The sequence below is a fragment of the Phalangium opilio genome, unplaced genomic scaffold (genome assembly GCF_054372755.1).
Source record: "Phalangium opilio isolate 3A_F unplaced genomic scaffold, DU_Popi_V2 ptg000352l_1, whole genome shotgun sequence".
Taxonomy (NCBI): domain Eukaryota; kingdom Metazoa; phylum Arthropoda; class Arachnida; order Opiliones; family Phalangiidae; genus Phalangium; species Phalangium opilio.
Window position 1 is genome coordinate 715,943 of NW_028324228.1, and position 19,530 is coordinate 735,472.

Consider the following 19,530-nt stretch of genomic DNA (forward strand, 5'->3'; position numbering starts at 1 on the left):
AATTTCTTGCATTCTTTGCATTCGTATTTGCTGGTTTTCCCATTGTATAGTAATTTCGCATCTTCTATCGTAATCTTTAGGCATTGGTTATGCGTTTTTATTTTACATGTTTTGCAAGGAATAGCGTTTTGTTTCGCAGCTATTCTTTTCTGGCAGATAAGGCAATTCACGCTTGCTACCTGTGTTTTCGCTTTTCCCATTATCAAAACTCCGGCTTAGCGGGAGTCCGATAGTAAAAAAAAGAGATGTACTTTTAAGTAACGTTATCGCGGATTTATCGGTTAACCCGAATGCTAGCGGAGCAAAAATTCGTGCGACTTCACTCTACAAAATCTAGTAACATTCTCAGGTTTTTATCGATATCGATCAATGTGTCTATAGACAAAATGGAATAGTAATATAATGGCCCCAAATTCGACCATGATTGAATAAATATGAAGCTAACTTAAATACGTTATCTTTTTAGAAACGCTCAAATTTCCTAAGAGAGAAATTTGAAATTAGACTAAAAAACAAAATCTTAATACATTGATTTAACTGAACTTTATTTGATAAACATGGAAAATGAAACAAAATTATATAGTAATACTAATACTAGCCACTAGAGTCCGCATAATCTTTCCATGGCCATCTTGTTGTATGCGAAAGTGAAGAACCCAGCTCCTTCACTACACTTTAGCTGATCAGCTTTATTAATGTGAACAATATTATTTGAATACGTGAGAAATAAATAATTTGTAAGGGTTCCTAAGTTGAACTTCAACACACTTGCCCCTCCATTACCCGAAATTAATAATGTAAGCCTAATTTTTAAATTAAGTCCAATGTTTTTGTTGTATGCGGAAATAAAAAAATCCGTCTCCATCACAGCACTTCATCTGATTAGCTCTAATAATGTGAACAATGTTATTTCAATACGTCTAATAATTATTGAAGAACGTGTTTTAACGATGTGTGAATAAAGTGGTTCGCATCTGAACCTTTGCATGTTTATTGGCTCAAGAAATCAGCCTCACCTGCTCTATCTCTTACAAATGTTGGAATTTCTTATTTTTATTTTGAGTTAAATGTATATCTACTTAAATGTCACTATTTAATAAATCTGCTTTGGTTTTCAATCTTTCGAAGCACCACAACACAATTCCAAGAATAACCGATGATCCCAATAGGTAGTAAACATTGCAGAAACTCTGGTGGTCCGCAACTGTGAAGTCTGGGGATTAAAAGTGTGAGCCATAAGACATTTTGAATCATGTGAGAATTCGTGCTTGTTCGCCTTATAAATTTAGATATAAAAATAGGTCAGCGACATTTGGACGCTGGTCATTTGGGCGCCAATTCATTTCATGTGCTTTACTCTAGCACGCATTTTGGAATATACTAATGCATTTTTTGAAAAACCTACAGTTGGTAGTTTTGCGAATTCCGATTTTTCAGTTAAATTGTTTTTTATTACATAAAAATAAAAGGCTATTATGACAATTCCTGCTGTTCTAAATGTTCTTAATGCAGTATTACATTTAATAACAAATCCTTGTCTGATTACTTATGATAAAAGATAACAAAAATTATAAGCATGAAACTTATAAATTTATTTTTCAATAACTCTCTCTGCTATGACCTAACCTTACCTCAAATAAGAAAACCTAACCGAACCAAATTAGTAATCTTTCTGCGGATTTAAAAAAATTCCAGAGTACAATTCCAAAGCAGGGTTGAAATTAAAAACCCAGCCCAAAAACCCACGGTTTTATTAGGTTTTACCAGAAGTAATTAAAAACCTTCCTGAGGGAGCGAAATATACAAGACGCTTTAGAGGTAATGTTAAATCATGCGAGACACAATCGATCCACCAAAAACCATATTCAGACACTATTGCGCATGGTAGATCTTAGTCCTTTGATATGGCCGTTGGATAGGGAAAGAGGAAAAAGAGCTTCAAACTCGTGTAGCCTTTTAAGCGGTCTGAAGTATAGGCCTAGAGGATTGCAAATTTTGCTAATAAATAAACACAAATGCAGAAGAAAATAAATTTTTTTTGTGAAGCCAAGAAGATGAAAATTATGAATCCAAGAATAAAATATCCAGATCACCGTTTTAAATCTAGCTTTAGGGTTAGGCGTATATACCTCGTCAAAGTAAGGGGAGGTTTCTTATATTACTTCTGGTTTTACCTAACGTAAAAACCCAATAATAAAACCCATCACTAAGATCAATTTTTATGAATTTGAATGCTAGTATAATTTCATTTTAAAAATAGTTTAAGATATTTAGTGTTTAAACATCAAAAGTATTATTTAAAAATATTTATTATTTTTTATGAAGCATTTAATTTTTTTTTTTTTTCATTTTTTAAGCAGTGACTTTTGAATGATAATTTTTACATTGAGCGAAACTGCTAGCAAAATAAACCCTAAAACCAAATAAAACCCGGTGGGCTGGGCTGGGTTTTTTTCGAACTCTGCTCCAAACGGGGTAGTCCTAACTCTAAATTCTACGTTATTGGACTTCTGTGTAGTATAATTGTCTTGCTTCATCGTAATGTTTTCGTCAGAAGTGCAATATTAAGTATGATTTGTTCCAATAAGCAAATATCTCAGCACTAGAACAGTCATGGCGCCTAAATGCCCCGTAGTTTTAAAACATCTGAGCGTCAAAATGTACCGACGTCTAACGTTCCAGAGCAAAAATGTACTGGCACCAAAATATACCGGTAACTAAATGACCTGGTGCCTAAATGACCAGCACTCATCTGACAGAGCGCTTCAATGACCCGACACTGTGTAAATAGGTTATTTCGCAAACTACGTCAGCACCCTTCAGCTTGTTTTAGCGTTTCTGCCACGGCACTTCTATGCAGTCTGGGAAATAGCACACTTCCTTTGGTCCAAAAGCAGTTTATTAATTGCTTGGACTAGTTTTTACATTCAAGAAATGCGAGTTACTGGTCCTCGGGACCAGTTTATTAATTGCGAATCTAAAAGAGAAGAAAGGCGGGGACCAGTCCGGAAACCAGTTTATTTCAGACACTGGTCCCAAGGACTAGTTAAAAATATATTCTTACTTCCCAGACTGCTTCTATGTCATAAGTTTATTACAGGAAAAACATCATTCAGGGTGAAAAATCGATATTTTCAAAACTAGGGTCAAAGGATTAAGCTGTCTGCTTTTTCAAATGTTACAGTTGGGTTAGTGAATATGGATTTAGCAACTAATAATAATAATTTTACGAGTAATAATATCAGAAGCCGATTAGGCTTTACACATGAAGTATGTAACAGGTGCCTGGGAGAGCTACACGATATTCTCTAAGCTCCTCGGAAAGAACCTCCCCTTACGCGGAGGAACAAAATTCGGATCCTTGCTATCCTTCCGCCTTTAGAACCAATTTACCAGGTACGTAAATTAGGGAACTACTATAAAGACTGAGTAGGGTGTCTAAAATATTCTTTAGATAAAACTATTCACAATACCAAAGATTATTTGGGAGTAAGGAACAAAGATCTTATCAATCTGGGTAGCTTTTGCTTGGACTATTTAAGACGCCGTAAATCTGTTTTTTTACAAGTAACGTTTTCTGTTCTCGCGGTTACGGCGAGCTCAGCCGCCGGCGGCTCGGGAATCAGAATACCGCTGTTACCTAGCCAAGGCTTAGTGTAGTTTTCTAGTCTACTATTATTCGCAGAGCTATTTTTCTGTTGAAATTTAAAAAATCTTATAATATTTAGTTGAAGACTTATTAAATGGCTCGAAAATTTTCGAAACTTGAGCTTTAAAACGTTGAGTATAACGTAACGACTAACGAACGATTACGGTATTTTGCCTTCCGAGCTTTCCGGTTATGTCGACGGCGAGGTCGAGTCGAGGTCCCATGCAAGAAAATAGTAATAGCCGTCGCCGATTGGTCTGTCATTAAGGCGGTTATCTACGGTTAGGGGCTTATGATTGGTTAAAAGCTTTTTTTTTCGTCTGCTTAGTTTTTACTTCGGGAATGTCATGAAATCCATGGCCAAAGCTATGGAAAAGTGGGACTTACGTACTTTATGTGTGAAGCATAACCCGCTTTTGATAATATTAATATTTATTTTGTAACTAGCAGAATGGAAAGCAGAATAGCGTATTGTAGGAGAAGACACATAACCATCACCCTCTAGAAATACGGCCGATTAAAACTAATTTTTACAGTAGTAGGACTTTAAGTGACGTCTCAAGAAACAGTTGCATGTGACTTTGCGAAATCACCTATTTGCACTCTACGGTTTTTTGGGGCGTAAAGAATGAAAAAAATAATTTACATTTCTTAAGTAATTAGAATGGTTCTATTTCAGAGATGCCTACAGGAAAACCCTTCTTAGGTAGATTTGGTCGGTTATAAGGCGAATTCACGCTTAGTTAACAATTACAAACCTATTATCGTTGGTATTGTTAACGACGCCACACCAGTGAAAATGTTATATATTCCTATAGCAAAACTAACGCTTTCCACTCCAAAATACGTAGCTAAAAGTACAGTTCTTAACGGGAAAAACCCACAAAACGAAATGCCAAACAAGAAGGTGCATGCGAAGAGCAGATACTCATTGCTACTAAAACCAATGACGATCAAAGTCAATCCGTAAATGATCATGCACAATGAATAAAGGTTTCTCGGAGAGAATACACGCTTATCCGACAAGTAACTCAACAAGAAAATCCCCGCAAAATCACCAGCGTTTGAAACTGACAGCATCACAGCTCCGTTGTCGTATCCTTGGACAGCAACGTGAGCCACGAATAATGTTTGGTTAGTCACAAACGAAATGAAAATAAATACGGATGATGCTCCCAAGAGCCAGAACGCTGGTTGGGAGATCATATTAACTACGATCTCTGGAAAGATAATTTCTAAACAATTATTCTGCTTAGTTTCATTGTTTTCAATGGTCGAGTTCTTTTTGTGCGATTTCGGATCTAGACGCTGCATTTCTGAGTTCATAAAATACTTTGCGGGAAATTGCGTAACGTTTCTCGGTCTGAGAAGAAGAGCGATAACCAGTATTTGGGCAAATAAGCAACCTATTAGTAAAAACGCGCCACGTAAACCATATTCTTCAATTAAAATCTTAATAACGGGCGGTAGTATAAACCCGGAAATCGCAGCTCCGGCCTGTGAAATGAAAAGTGCCGTGGTACGGTATTCTTTAAAATATTCAACGACAATTTGGAACATTGCTGGTGATGAAATTCCTAGCGCGAAACCTGCATGAAATTTTAATAGGTGTTAATGAAAAATTACATTTTTTTAATTCAACATTTTACGAAAAGCAGATAAAAACTATATATAGTACGAGGGTTAAACACTTTCTAGGTCGTACCTGAGTGAACCACATGATTTAGACACCGTCTATTGTTATGTCGATTGGCACCTTGCATACGGTTTTCGTGTATTTAAATTAAATCAGTTTTCTCGTAAGTTTACTTCAACTAATAAAGGAGTTTTCCTCGACCCTGTTTTTAGTTTCTACCTAAACTTGCTGAAGTTAACGGTAACAGTTTGTTTAGAGCGGCGTAACGTAGCTGCGATATAAACTACAGACATAGCGTGGACATCCCTAAAGCTAAATTTTAATTATATCAAAAATACTCCCATTTCCAGTAACTGGCAACTCAGTTTCATTGTTGGTTACAAATATATAAAACGATTAGGAGAATATCAAAGCTAGTTTAGGCCGTATGAACGGTGCTTTTATCTGCTTTTCATATACTTAACTGTATTGTAGTATTTTAAACTTACCATGTAATGCCCCCAACCATATTATAAGGGTGTAGAATTCAATGTCTCCTATGTACAAAGCAACAAAACTTGACATCGACGCCAAAGCGCAGAGAAAAGTAACCCACCGACAAGACAGAAAACATGCCAAGTGTCCAGAGGCAAGACCTGAAAAAGTTTTGAATTGTTTATTAAAGGAAAATAGTTGTACAGTGAAAATATTGCGTGGAGTTTCTCTTTTTTTGCCTCCATTTGCTATTGTGTCACGCTACTAATTTTTAACGTATTTCTAAAGTTAAATAGTACCAGAATTATATTTTATTTCTTAACTATTTTTGCTATTCCAAGACCAAAAAATGTAGGGGTATCCCTATAGCCTGATAATTTGTATCATAAGCTTATGTTTGTATCTATCTTGCTAAGTTGCTTGAGAGTACAGAATTATGTGGAAAAATAAATGAAATATGCCATTTTTAGTATTGGCTTATTGTTTCACAAAGATTCATTCATGTTTAGGTCGGTATCGAAAGGGATAAAGCGTCGGTATCGAAAGGGATAAAGCACGTTAACTATTGTTATGTTGATTTGTGGTCATTTATGAGCTATAAATAGGAAGTCTTGATTTGAAACAAGGCCGAAAAAACCAAATGATAAGGGTGAGGTTTATCAATTTACTGAAGTTCATATATTGCAAATTTTCAATCAATACTTTTATTAACTTAAAACTTGATCTTTATTTAAATAAATCAACTGATTTTTACTTCTAATCGATTAATTCCCTCACAATTATTTGAAAAAAAAATACTCCGCTTTTTTAAGAATATTTCCATTATCCGAAACGTTTTTAGCCATAAATTAATTATAGTTCAAGGCAGTATTAACCAGCCCCACTGCTCATTTTTATGAGATGAACAATTCGCTGTGTGTATCGAATATATTAAAAATGATAGCGTAATATCGCAGAAAGACCTATTTAATGTGAGAAAAACCGTTTTAAATAATGAGGTGGTCCACTAACTTTTCAATTTCAGGAATTAAACCACAATTATTCGGTTGAAATGGTTACCCGTACAAAAATTTATGGCTGCATTTTGCTTTTAAATAGATTTTGTTCGATCTGCAATAAATTGCAAATGTACTGGAATATTCTGGAATAATACTGAAATAAACCTGAAAAAGGTTCAACTTCAGACAAAATTTGGATGCATTCCAGAGAGCACTGCAGAACATTTTAAAAGTTTTGCAGAAAAAAAATACTTGTCGCTGGAAAACTCAGTAGAGCAGATATACATACCTAATTAAGCTACTCTACAGTCATAAAATAGCTATCTTACAGCTAGAAAACAGAGGGGAAACAGTAATTCCCGTATGAAATCAGGTTGTTTGAAGGCTCATTACAGGTACCTTTCAGATTTTTTATATGCATGTTACAGTCAGAAAGAGGTAAGTTTGTAGGATAATTGCAGGTGCGTTTCAGATTTTTTGTATGGTCATTGCAGGCGCGTTTCAGATTTTTTGTAGGATAATTGCAGGCACGTTTCTGATACTTTGTACGATAATTGCAGACGCGTTTCAGATACTTTGTAGGGTAGTTGCAGGCGCGTTTCAGATACTTTGCAGGATCATAGCAGGCGCGTTTCAGATACTTTGCAGGATCATTGCAGGCGCGTTTCAGATATTTTGTAGGATAATTGCAGATGTGTTTCACATACTTCGCAGGATCATTGCAGGTGCGTTTGAGATACTTTGTAGGATAATTGCAGGCGCGTTTCAGATACTTTGTAGGATAATTGCAGGCGCGATTTAGATACTTTGTAGGATAATTGCAGATGTGTTTCAGATACTTCGCAGGATCATTGCAGGTGCGTTTGAGATACTTTGTAGGATCATTGCAGGTGCGTTTCAGATACTTTGTAGGGTCATTGCAGTTGCGTTTCAGATACTTTGCAGGATCATTGCAGGCGCGTTTCAGATACTTTGCAGGATCATTGCAGGCGAGTTTCAGATGCTTTGCAGGGTCATTGCGGGTTTTCTTATCAATTATTGTGAATCAGTCGCCATATATACCCTAAATTTCCAAAAATTGTTAAAGAGGCTTACGCTTGAGTTCAAACGTCAACAATAGCTATGTTTAAAATGATTTTAGGAATATAGTTTCTTAAAACGATTTAACTAGAATTAATGTAAATTAATGACGATTAAATTAATAAATATCAATTATATTTATATAAATATTTAAAAAAAGCCTCTAAATTGCGTCTCGACTTGGAGAGGTTTATTTTGGATTCCCAACTTGTACTCATCCCTTACAAAAATATTAAAGGGATACTATTGGCAAAAATTAAGTATTTTTATTCTGATTCCTTATGTTAAAATATGCCGCCTTGAATTTTTTCTGTTTTTTTGAAACGCTATTTATAGTATTAAACAGTAATTGAAGTTTTGTATCCAAAACATGCATTTGAATTTTGGTTAAGCGACCTACCGGCCAATGAGCGCCCGCGATTTATAAGAGGCAATCCCCAAAGGTTTTCTCGCGCGAGTCTCATTTGCGTCGTCTGCATTAGGTTCAGAAATATCTATTCTACTTTTTAGTACTCGAAAGAAAGACGCCTGTTCGATCGTCTAACGATAAGCGGTTTAGGAACTTTAGTAATTAGCAAGTTTATGCTATTACGTTTCACTTAAACTCACATTACTCTCGTAATTTTATTATGTTAAAATGTGGCCGGTCGTATTTTTGTATATCTTGAGTGTCTAGTTATTAGCCTTTGGAATGGGAAGATCTGTAATCTTAGATTATTGTTTCTATTTTTTTTTTGTGATTTTCGAGACAGAAAAAAATTAAAAACCCATCTTTTACACCTCAGCAGAGTCAAGTTGCAACACAATTACTATCCTCCTCAAACTTCAGCAGACGACGTGCCCCGCGGAGTCACTGGTAACGAGCCCTCTCTAAAAAATACTTATTTCCCGCCCTTGGGAACTCGGCTTTTACTGTTTGAAGCAGACAACATACGACCATAAGGAAATTATCTCTCTCTCTAAGGGCCCAAGCGCATCTATTAGCAAAAACATCTAGTTCTGCTAGATGTGACGTAGATTTTGTATAGGGGCTCCTTCCGAATTTTTCGTGAAATCCGCGGGAGAGAAAAATAATTTTCAAAATCAGCCACGACCGATATCCTAAGCCGGTCGTGGTCTAGACGCGAGCTCTGAGATAACGCTCCCAAGCGGTTGGGAATCAAACTAAAACAGGCGGGGAGGCGAGTGGCGAGACGCGAGAGAGGAAGGACTGAGGGGAAAAAATAAGTAAGAGAATTTCCCCAGCTCTCTCAGACACAAGAGGTAAATTCGCGCTTAGTAAAAATCACGAAGAGCTGTCGTGAGAAATATTTGAAGGAGGGGAAAATGTTCAATGCCGGGTTACTCTGCAGCGAATGCGCTCGGCCTCTGTTTAGGCTATACAATTATTATACCACTTGAGATGAGACGGATGGCTGACCAAATCGGACATACATACATATCAACCGTAACATAGAATCTTGGGCCCTTAGAGAGAGAGATAATTTCCTTATGATACGACTTAATATTTTCTAACCTTCACGGGATTGGCTGATTTGGCGCTATCCCTAAATATGTTTTTATTGGCCGGTAGGTAAGTGCGCTAAAATCGAGACCCATTGCTAAGCATAACAAATTTTAAAAAATTGAATTTTCATTGAAAAAATTGTTTGAAAAATCAGAAAAAATTTGAGAGTTCATATTTAATTGTAAAGAACCAGGAAAAAATAAAATACGGCACTAAGATTTTCAGCTGAGAGTCTCCCTTTAAGCTGTAATTCATCTGCATACACGCTTTTTTATCGCTACCACGCTGTTATACATCACGGGCCACTAAACTAAGAGGACATTTCAGCTCTGCTATCGGGCGGCGCTCAAGCTAAACGGTTTTTACTAGTGTCGCCTCTAGCGGTAGTTTTTAAAAAGCGGAACTACGTCATTTCGGTAACAAGGCGAGTGAGGCTGGAAAACAGTATTTTTAGACTAAGTAGTATTGAGTAAAGCTTACCATCTGTCTTTTAAAGCTATACCTGACTTTGAAAAAAATCGTCTTTTAAATGTTTAGAACACAGAAACGTATTAGGTCCAATGTCATCTACTGTAAATCCGTTCTTATACTTTGCTAGCCAGTTTACCCATTGAATGCAATATACTTGTTTAGTTATATATTTGGGAAAGGGTATAAACCAAACTCCTTGCATATGAGGCTTAGTGCTGTAGCGACTATCGCTGTTGCAGTTAGAGAATACACAATGCTTTACACCCATTATAAGTAATAGAGTTAAATTAAGAAGTAAACGTCAAAACTAAAAAAAGCGAGAGAGGCCTAAAGCTATTATAATAGTAGCAGAAGACAGACTGGCAGAGTCAAAGTTCATGTAATCAGTCTATTGTATGGTAGATGGCGTTGCGGTACGTGTTACACGTTCCGGTTCGACCCCCTTTTTCCCTCCTACCTCACATAGGTTTCCGTTTCTTTGAAGAGGCAAACCGTTCGTATAGGCAAAGCTAGAGCTGAAATGTCCTCTTAGTTTAGTGGCCCGTGTATACATTAAGGCTAGATTTTCTGCAGCTCAAAAAATGGGAAAAATTCACAGCATTTCTAGAACTGCAAATTGACTGCCGTTTTTAAATTTTCTGTTTGTTAACTGTTAACTGTGTAGCCTGGCAGAAATATGCCGCGCAATTCTGCAAACGCTATGCAAAAGTAGAAATACCAGCTGCTAGTTTAAAACTGTAATTTGTCCGTTTTTATAGACATGTTACAGGTCTGCAAAAGTGATGGAAATGTAGAAATCCAGCTGCTAATTTAGAACTGTAATTGGACCATTTTAATAGACATGTTACAGGTCTGCAAACGTGATAGAAAAGTAGAAATCCAGCTGCTAATTTAAAACTGCAATTTGACCATTTTTATAGACATGTTACAGGTCTGCAAAAGTGATAGAAAAGTAGAAATCCAGCTGCTAATTAAAAACTGCAATTTGACCATTTATATAGACATGTTACAAGTCTGCAAAAGTGATAGAAAAGTAGAAATCCAGCTGCTAATTAAAAACTGCAATTTGACCACATTTATAGACATGTTATAGGTCTGAAAGAGTGATGGAACAGTAGAAATCCAGCTGCTAATTTAAAACTGAAAATTGACCACATTTATAGACATGTTACAGGTCTGAAAGAGTGATGGAAAAGTAGAAATCCAGCTGCTAATTCAAAACTGCAATTTGACAACATTTAAAGACATGTTACAGGTCTGCAAAAGTGATGGAAAAGTAGAAATGCAGCTGCTAATTTAAAAGCAATTTGACTACATTTATAGATAATTTACAGGTCAGCAAAAGTGATGGAAAAGTAGAAATTCAGCTGCCAATTTAAAACTGTAATTTGACCATATTTAGAGCCATATTGCAGGTATTCAAAAGTGGGACAATTTACTTGAATTGAATACCTGCAATATGTCTATAAAATTGGTCAAATTACAGTTTTAAATTCTAAGCTAGATTTCAACTTTTCCATCACTTTTGCAGACCTGTAACATGTCTATAAAAATGGTCAAATTACAGTTTAAAATTGGCAGCTGGATTTCTACTTTTCCACCACTTTTTCAGACTAGTAACATGTCTATAAAAATGGTCAAATTATAGTTTTAAATTGGCAGCTGGATTTCTACTTTTTCAGACTTGTAACATGTCTATAAAAATGGTCAAATTACAGTTTTAAATTGGCAGCTGGAATTCTACTTTTGCATCACTTATTCAGACTTGTAACATGTCTATAAAAATGGTCAAATTACAGTTTTAAATTGGCAGCTGGATTTCTACTTTTCCATCACTTTTTCAGACTTGTAACATGTCTATAAAAATGTTCAAATTACAGTTTTAAATTGGCAGCTGGATTTCTACTTTTCCATCACTTTTTCAGACTTGTAACATGTCTATAAATGTAGTCCATTTACAGTTTTAAGCTAGCATCTGGTATTTCTACTTTTCCATAAGTTTTGCAGACCTGTTACATGTCTATAAATATGGTCAAATTACAGTTTTAAATTGGCAGCTGGATTTTTACTTTTCCATCACTTTTGCAGACCTGTTACATGTCTATAAATATGGTCAAATTACAGTTTTAAATTGGCAGCTGCATTTCTACTTTTCCATCACTTTTGCAGATCTGTAGCATGTCTATAACGGGAAGCCCTTAGATGAGCGGTTCCCGTATGAGCGGATTCCATAATAGCGGTCCTCATATCAGCAGTTCCCTAAATAGCTGTTTGCCGAAATGGCAGTTTACCCGTTACAACAGTTACCGATACAGCGGTTCTCGTAAACGCGGCGTACCATTACAGCAGTTCTCTAAAGAGCAGAAAAACAGGAATGCGAAAAACGACTTGTTTGTTATGGTGTACGCTGTGTTATAAGAACTTAAATAGAACTAGGTCAGATATGGTTAGCTTCAAGTTGATTATTTAAACCCCCAATAGTGTTAGGTTAGGTTAGGTTAGGTTAAAGTTGATTATTTCAATTAAATAGTATTAGGTTAGGTTAGGTTAAAGTTGATTATTTCAATTAAATAGTATTAGGTTAGGTAAGGTTAAAGTTGATTATTTCAATTAAATAGTATTAGGTAAGGTTAGGTTAGGTTGGGTTTGGTTTGGTTAGGTTAAAGTTGATTATTTCAATTAAATAGTATTATGTCAGGTCAGGTTAGGTTAGGTTAGGTTAGGTTTGGTTAGGTTAGGTTAAAGTTGATTATTTCAATTAAATTGTATTAGGTTAGGTCAGGTTAGGTTGGGTTGGGTGGGGTTGGGTTGGGTTTTTTAGGTTTTGTTTTCATTGGTTAGACTTAGGTAAGTAATATTTTGGAAATGGTGTAACAATGTTACGCCTTTTCCAAAGTATTGTTGTTTATCTTCATTTACTTCCGAAATAAAATAAGCTATCTTGAAATATTTTCTATCCTGGTATTAGAATTGTAAACTGATACAGCCTGAAGAATAGTGCAATATTTAAGTGTACTTTAATAACACGATCCGTTAGTAGGTCACATTACTGACTAAATTATCACAGAAAAAGGTAGTTTTCGAAAACAACGAATATAACTGTATTGTTAAGAAATACTCGAAACTGAAGACAAACACTGCTATTTCCCAAAATAGCGGCCGCTATTTCTAAAACAGCGGCCGCTATTTCTAATACAACAGCCGCTATTTCTAAAACAGCAGTTTTGAACAACGCTGCTGTTTTTTTGGAATCGCGGCTGCTATTTCGAGAACTGCTCTACCGGGAACTGCTCATACGAGGTACAACCTCTATAACTGTGGTCAAATTTCAGTTTTAAACTAGCTGCTGTTTTTTCTACTTTTGCATCGCGTTTGCAGAATCGCGCTGCATATTTCTGCCAGTACAGACAATTAACAGTTAATAAACAGAAAATGTAGAAACGGCAGACAATTTGCAGTTCTGGAATTGCTGTGAAATTTTCGCGTTTTTCGAGCTGCAGAAAATGTAGCCTTAATGTATACATATTACAGCGTGGTAGCGATAAAAAAGCGCGTATGCAGATGAATTACAGCTTAAAGTTTTTGTACGGGTACTTTTGCATCGCGTTTGCAGAATCGCGCTGCATATTTCTGCCAGTACAGACAATTAACAGTTAATAAACAGAAAATGTAGAAACGGCAGACAATTTGCAGTTCTGGAATTTCTGTGAAATTTTCGCGTTTTTCGAGCTGCAGAAAATGTAGCCTGAATGTATACATATTACACCGTGGTAGCGATAAAAAAGCGCGTATGCAGATGAATTACAGCTTAAAATTTTTGTACGGGCATTTACGTCATCAATCTTTTCGAATCTCTGTTTCATAGAGGCACCTAGGCTTTTGAAAGCCTAACTAGTCTTGTGCACAATATCCCTCTAGTAGCAGTGCATACTATGGCTATGGTCAAGAGCGGCTACGCACCACCTCTGCTACGAAATGTATTGATGACCAGAATTAACGCCCGTTACAGCGCTATATATTAGTATACACTGTAAAGTGTCGAATACATTATTTAAATATGGCTACTATAATATACACAATGTTACATATTAAATAACTTAAAAACTTCCATTCCAAGGTCAGGATCCCGTGATACAGTACACTGACCCTAACCATGTGGGAAAATAGTCTAATTGAAGGTTCTCGAGATAGATGGCGTAAAGTTCTTTAAAATAAAGGTTAACGCTTAGTGCACCTCAGGCCACCTAATCCATGGACAGGCAACTGAATAGAGAGCTAGTTTGCTTAGAGTAACGCCTGACACTAGCGCTATGGCGGCGAATGTTGGAAGTTGTTCACCAAACACTAGTAAAATTCGCGCCATTTGGTATTTTTGAGAAGTAGAGGTCTACAGTCACCGATATGGGGAAAAAATCTTACTAAATTTTTAAAGTGAGATGAATTTCATAATTTATTTTAGCCTCTCTCTCATCAAAGATTCATAAACGATCTGTCAAGTTAGTTTTTGTAAATATCACTCTGGTATTGTTTATTAAGTCTGTTTAACATTAAGCAATGGTTTAAATATATCGCGAACCATTACAGACGAACTTTTCTTTACGGGATATCTGGCGATAAATTGCGGTCGGTAGACGCGTGAAGGTGCGTGCTACGCACTGCCATTTGTTAACGCGGGTTTAATATGGCTTTGCCTGTCCATGGGTTAAGTGGTCTGAGAGCGCACTAACCTTTGAAGATGATTTTACTGACGTTACAACCAATGTTCAGTGTCAATTGAAAAGCAAACTTAACCACTATCTTTCGTTGCTCGCGCAAACATCTAATTACAGCCCATAATCAAATACAGGCACTAAAGCGTCATTGCCACTCAGAAACCATAATCCATTTCTCTACGGACGAATGAGAGAGTATAATCAAGATGGGCGAGGAAGGCTAAGCCTGCAGAATACGGCTGCGGCAGAGTTAAAGTTGTTTTTTCTTTTTTTTTTACATTTACTTGATTTTTAATTTTTAAATTTTCATTATCTTTCAAGATCTTGTGTTTATTTTTCTTCAGTTTTATTTGATTATCATTTTCACCTCGGTAAGAATGATTTTCGTGATTATAAAAAAAAATGTTAATTTAAAATCGAATAATCAAGAGACCTAATAAAAAATCTCGTAAAATCATTTCGTAATTGTTTAAATGATTTTACAAGATATATTAATTTTATGATTATTTAATTTTCTTTTTGATTATAATTATTGATTGTAGGGAAAATATACACCCGAGTTCTTGAGTGGCTAAGCCCTCGTGATGATCTTATATAATAATTTAAATATATAAATTCATAGTAAATATTAGTAATCATTTCAATCTAGAACTTGTATAATCATTTTCTTATGCCATGATGAGATGAAATCCAAGTCCGAGTGGATGTAATCCTCAACCATTTTTATTAGTCTTTTCCGAGCTTTCATCCATGGTAGTTTAGTGTTAGTCACCACTAAGACCATTAAGTCACGGTCACCTGATTCACGCAGTATTTTCTTAGACCCCGCATTCACTATGAAATGGCTGACTGCTACTATAATTCAGTCAGTAACTCTCCTACATCGAGATGCAGTAGTTAGCTGGAGCTATTTGTCCCATAATATAGTCTCTCATTAATTATTTGTTTTTATAAGTTTTTATTAACCTGTCATTTCCTAAGTTTATTAGTAAAAAATTGAAGCGTTACTTAACCTTTTTGTTATCGTAATAAATATCATGATTGTAACCCGAGTAATTAAGTAAATAAATTAGTTCTTTATGGCCACACGAAAGTCAGCGCGTTACAGCTGTGTCTGATATGATTTGATAATAGGCTAATTACAAATGGATGGATATTTAAAAGACGTATCTTCAACCTTGGTATAAGGGTTTTATTTGAGATTATTATTTAAAAGTTCCTGTTTTTTGCAAGCGCAATCAGAGATGGTCGTATATTCCATTTAATCAAGGATGAATACGGAGTATTTAGCCATAGATCCGACGATAGAAATGCAAATGAATGATATAATTTGGCCTCTTTTAATGGAGTCAAGGGTAACGTCATCATTTTTGGAATTTTCAATGGTTTCTGAAATAACTTTTAACTAATAATAATATTCAGTGGAAGTGGGGCCTAAAATTCAAATTAGTTATGGTAATCACAAAACTAAAATAATTCAATAAGTTTCAATAAAATCTCTTTTTCGACGTACTTAATAAATATAAGCACTTAAACCAACTTTAATCTCTAGTGTAATAATTACAAAGCAAACTAATAAAGATGCACTTATAATTCGTTTGAGCACAAACTATGTATATAATTGAAGTAAAAACCTCTAGCACACAATTTAACCAAACGTTATTCTACTTCAAAGTATTTTAATATCACTTTCGCAGTACTTTTGGTATAGAATATGTTTCCACGGCCTAACTTCGGCAGATAAGGGTTGTAGTGAAGGAAAGGCAAGAATCACGACGGAAGAAATATTTTGGGACTTTTTTTAGTTGACGTATTTCCTTCTTACAGGCCAGAGAAAGTTATAGGAAAAGGTTTGGGGCTTTAGGATTTTTCACATCATTGTCAGGGTGTCAGGAAACCGCTTAAAGGGATTGTAAAGTGGAAAATCAAGTGATATTTTATCGATTCTTCTACATATTTTAAGACCAGTCTGCGTAGTAAAACATCCAGGAAATATCTCTGAATGATTTTAAAATTCAAATTAGGTTCAGATTTTATGGATAATTTGAAATAAGGACCTCTGACCAATCGTATAACGCCATGCCTTCTTGTTAACAAAATTCTCGTGGCACGCTCCACGCCAAATGAAATTTATTGCGAGATTTGATTGCGTGTGATCGTGGCGTGAGATGTAGAGCGTTCAACTGGAATTTTTTGGTAACAGGAAGGCAGCGCGATATGCGATTGGTCAGAGGTCCTTATTTCAAATTATCCTTTTAAAATCATTCGAAGCTATTTCCTGGATATTTCACTATGCAGACTGGTCTTATAATTAGTGGAAGAATCGATAAAAAATAAATTGATTTTCCTCTTCACCCTCCATTTAACGAATTCCAGCTTTCTACCTCACTAGGAAAAAAAGCATTGGAAGGAGAACGACTTGATTTTATATTTATAGATAATATTTTTAAAATAATACAGTTCTTGGTATAAACTAGTTTACATGGGCGAGAAGAAAGCGAGATAGGGCTAGTAAAAATCTTTTATTTCTCTGGGTTTAAAATGCCTATTTTATTCTAGAAATGGTTATAATATTACATTTGTGAGGAACCAGGGTTGTTTGATTAAAATCAGTTGGATTTAAATCACGGATTTAAATCAAGCGATTTTTTAAAAAATCATTTATTATTTATTTAAAAAAAAATCTTTTCTAAGTTTCCAAGAAATAGTTTAAGAAACTTAACTAGAAAAGACCTATAATTAAAAACAATCATGGTTTTGGCATTTTTCAGTTTCGTTTTTCCAAGAACTCCAGTTTGACTTGCCACTCGTGGTCAATTTTAACTGGAGTAAGATTCGAAATAGTGGTCAAGCTAGCATTTGAATAGTAACAATAAGAATAACTTTGTAGAAAATATCCAATAGCTGCTTAAATGTCCTGATTATTTTGCTTTTTGTTAGTTTTGACTCAAAAGTTTTCATGTTGGTAATTTATTAACTAGTAGTTCAATAAAAATCAAAAAATTAGATTTTTTGAAAAAATAAAAAAAAAAAATCAACAACCCTGTGAGCAACTGATTTTAAATGTGAGGTCGTAACATTTATCCCATACAGTATACCGTTCGTTTAAAAACAAAACACCAGACTCTTGAAAAATGCACGGTGTTTGAAACCGACCAATTTAATAATACTTAATGCGTGCATAAAAATATAAACTACGGATATATTATAAATATTTTTAAATACCAGCGAAAAGAGATACTCCTTGACTGACGCTGAATGGCCACGAAGCGTCCGCAGGTGTGAAACTGTATGTCTGTAGCAGGGTATTGTAAATGACTCCGGAAGAACGTAAAAATCCATAATATGAAAAGTTATAAACAAAGAAACTAAAGCAAATAATCCAGCTCCAGCCACTGTCATAACCAGGGTTGTTCCAAAGCATTTCAAGCTCTCGCAAAATATTCATTTTCAAACTGTTATAGCGCGCTAAGAAGAATGTACACTGTGGCTAGTAATTAACTTAGAGGAAGCTATGATAGCGATGGAACCTCCCACACAACCTAATTAATTAAATATTGTAGCCGCAGAACTTCGATCTGCGTCTCGAATTGAGATAGGGGGATTTAGGGGCCACAAAAAATCCCGTTGAACTTTATCGAATGCTTTATCAAAGAAACGAGTACGACAAGTAAGATAGGTTATTTGACAGAGTTGAAACAGCAAATAAATAGCACTAAAACGCTATAAATTTAAAACTTCATAGATATTAGCAACGTTTTATTATATAACACGAAGCTTATAAGAACAAAATTTTGAAAGGTCCTTTGGTATTTGTTTGTTCAGATCGCATTCACAAAAGTGAAGTTTGGGAGGAACTGCTTAAGGAAATATCCCGTAATTCTTGAAAATGATTCCTGAAACCAACAGAAGGCCGTTAAGCTATTGTTAGTCTTTCATTCTATGAAAAGTTTATTTTTCAGCAGCATTGAAACCAATTCCTATAAACTACGGTTTTTTAGCCAGATCGTATATGGGGTATTAGTTTGACCTGGTTTGTAGAAGAAGATGTAGATGTTTCGTTTGTTATTTTTAAATAGTACTTCGCGGAACCACTTCTAGGTGGCGCTGGCTCCATAATTCTTTTATAAACGACTTTTAAATTTATAATATTTGATTTATTCTCCACCACCACCGGGAATCGAACCCGGGACCATCGGTTAGCTAGCCCGCTTCGTCCACAATTGCTTGTTGATAAAGGGTTGCAGAGATTGCAGAGAGAGAGAGAGAGAGAGGTATAGGATATAGAAGTGCTACGAGCGGTCCGGTAGATCTTTTGGTTTCTTCTTAGCTACAAGGTATCGATGGGACTAATAGTTTTACTCGAGTAGAAGTGGTAGTAATTAAATTAGTAACGGGCGTTGGCGACATTTGGCTCACGTTGCCAAACAGCTATAGAAAAATTATTCCCACTTACCGGTAAACTAGGGGTATTTCACTAGAAGTATATTTATTGTAGTAGGGATAGCGAGAATGCTTGTAGGTCAAAATAGCGAAATCCAAAATGTCGAAGGAACAATATCGACGGTCAAAATAGTGAAAACAAAAACAGCGAAATGCAATAATAGCGAAATATCTTTATAGCGATAGCAAAGTTAGCGAATTACAATTACCTCGAAATCATTAAACGCTAAATACATTATTAGCGAAATTAATAACAGCTAAATACCTTTACAACGAAACCTAATATAAAGTAGTAAAGATTCGAAAACTACCAAATTGAATGCACATGCGATGAAGATAGCATCGTTATTATAACATAATCAAAGCATTGGTCGAGTAATCCTCAAACTATAATGCAGCCCGCCATTAAAGGTCTAGACTGTTTCGAGAACCTTTTGAAATCATAGCTTAAAGACTGTCGAAAGCTACTTCAGAGATAAATCCCACCATCAGAGAAAAAATGGACATAATCCCCTCTCGTAGGCGACAAAATCCCCTGGACAATTCCCCCCCCCAGGCCC

At 35.5% G+C, this 19,530-nt stretch overlaps 2 protein-coding genes across 2 annotated transcripts; both read right to left on the minus strand.

Annotated features, from left to right (window-relative positions):
* Window positions 1-319: 319 nt before the first annotated feature.
* Window positions 320-5,412, minus strand: LOC149602733 (monocarboxylate transporter 12-like). The gene is made up of 4 exons (XM_089860233.1): window positions 5,355-5,412; window positions 4,478-5,238; window positions 2,665-2,779; window positions 320-375 (listed from the first exon to the last, which is right to left on the minus strand). The coding sequence occupies exons 1-4, from the start codon at window positions 5,410-5,412 to the stop codon at window positions 320-322; spliced, it is 990 nt and encodes a 329-aa protein (XP_089716359.1).
* A 317-nt stretch (window positions 5,413-5,729) lies between these two features.
* LOC149602734 (uncharacterized) lies at window positions 5,730-17,978 on the minus strand. The gene is made up of 2 exons (XM_089860294.1): window positions 17,753-17,978; window positions 5,730-5,920 (listed from the first exon to the last, which is right to left on the minus strand). Exons 1-2 carry the CDS (start codon window positions 17,973-17,975, stop codon window positions 5,745-5,747), a joined length of 399 nt encoding a protein of 132 aa, XP_089716420.1. The 5' UTR covers window positions 17,976-17,978; the 3' UTR covers window positions 5,730-5,744.
* Between the last annotated feature and the right edge of the window lie 1,552 nt (window positions 17,979-19,530).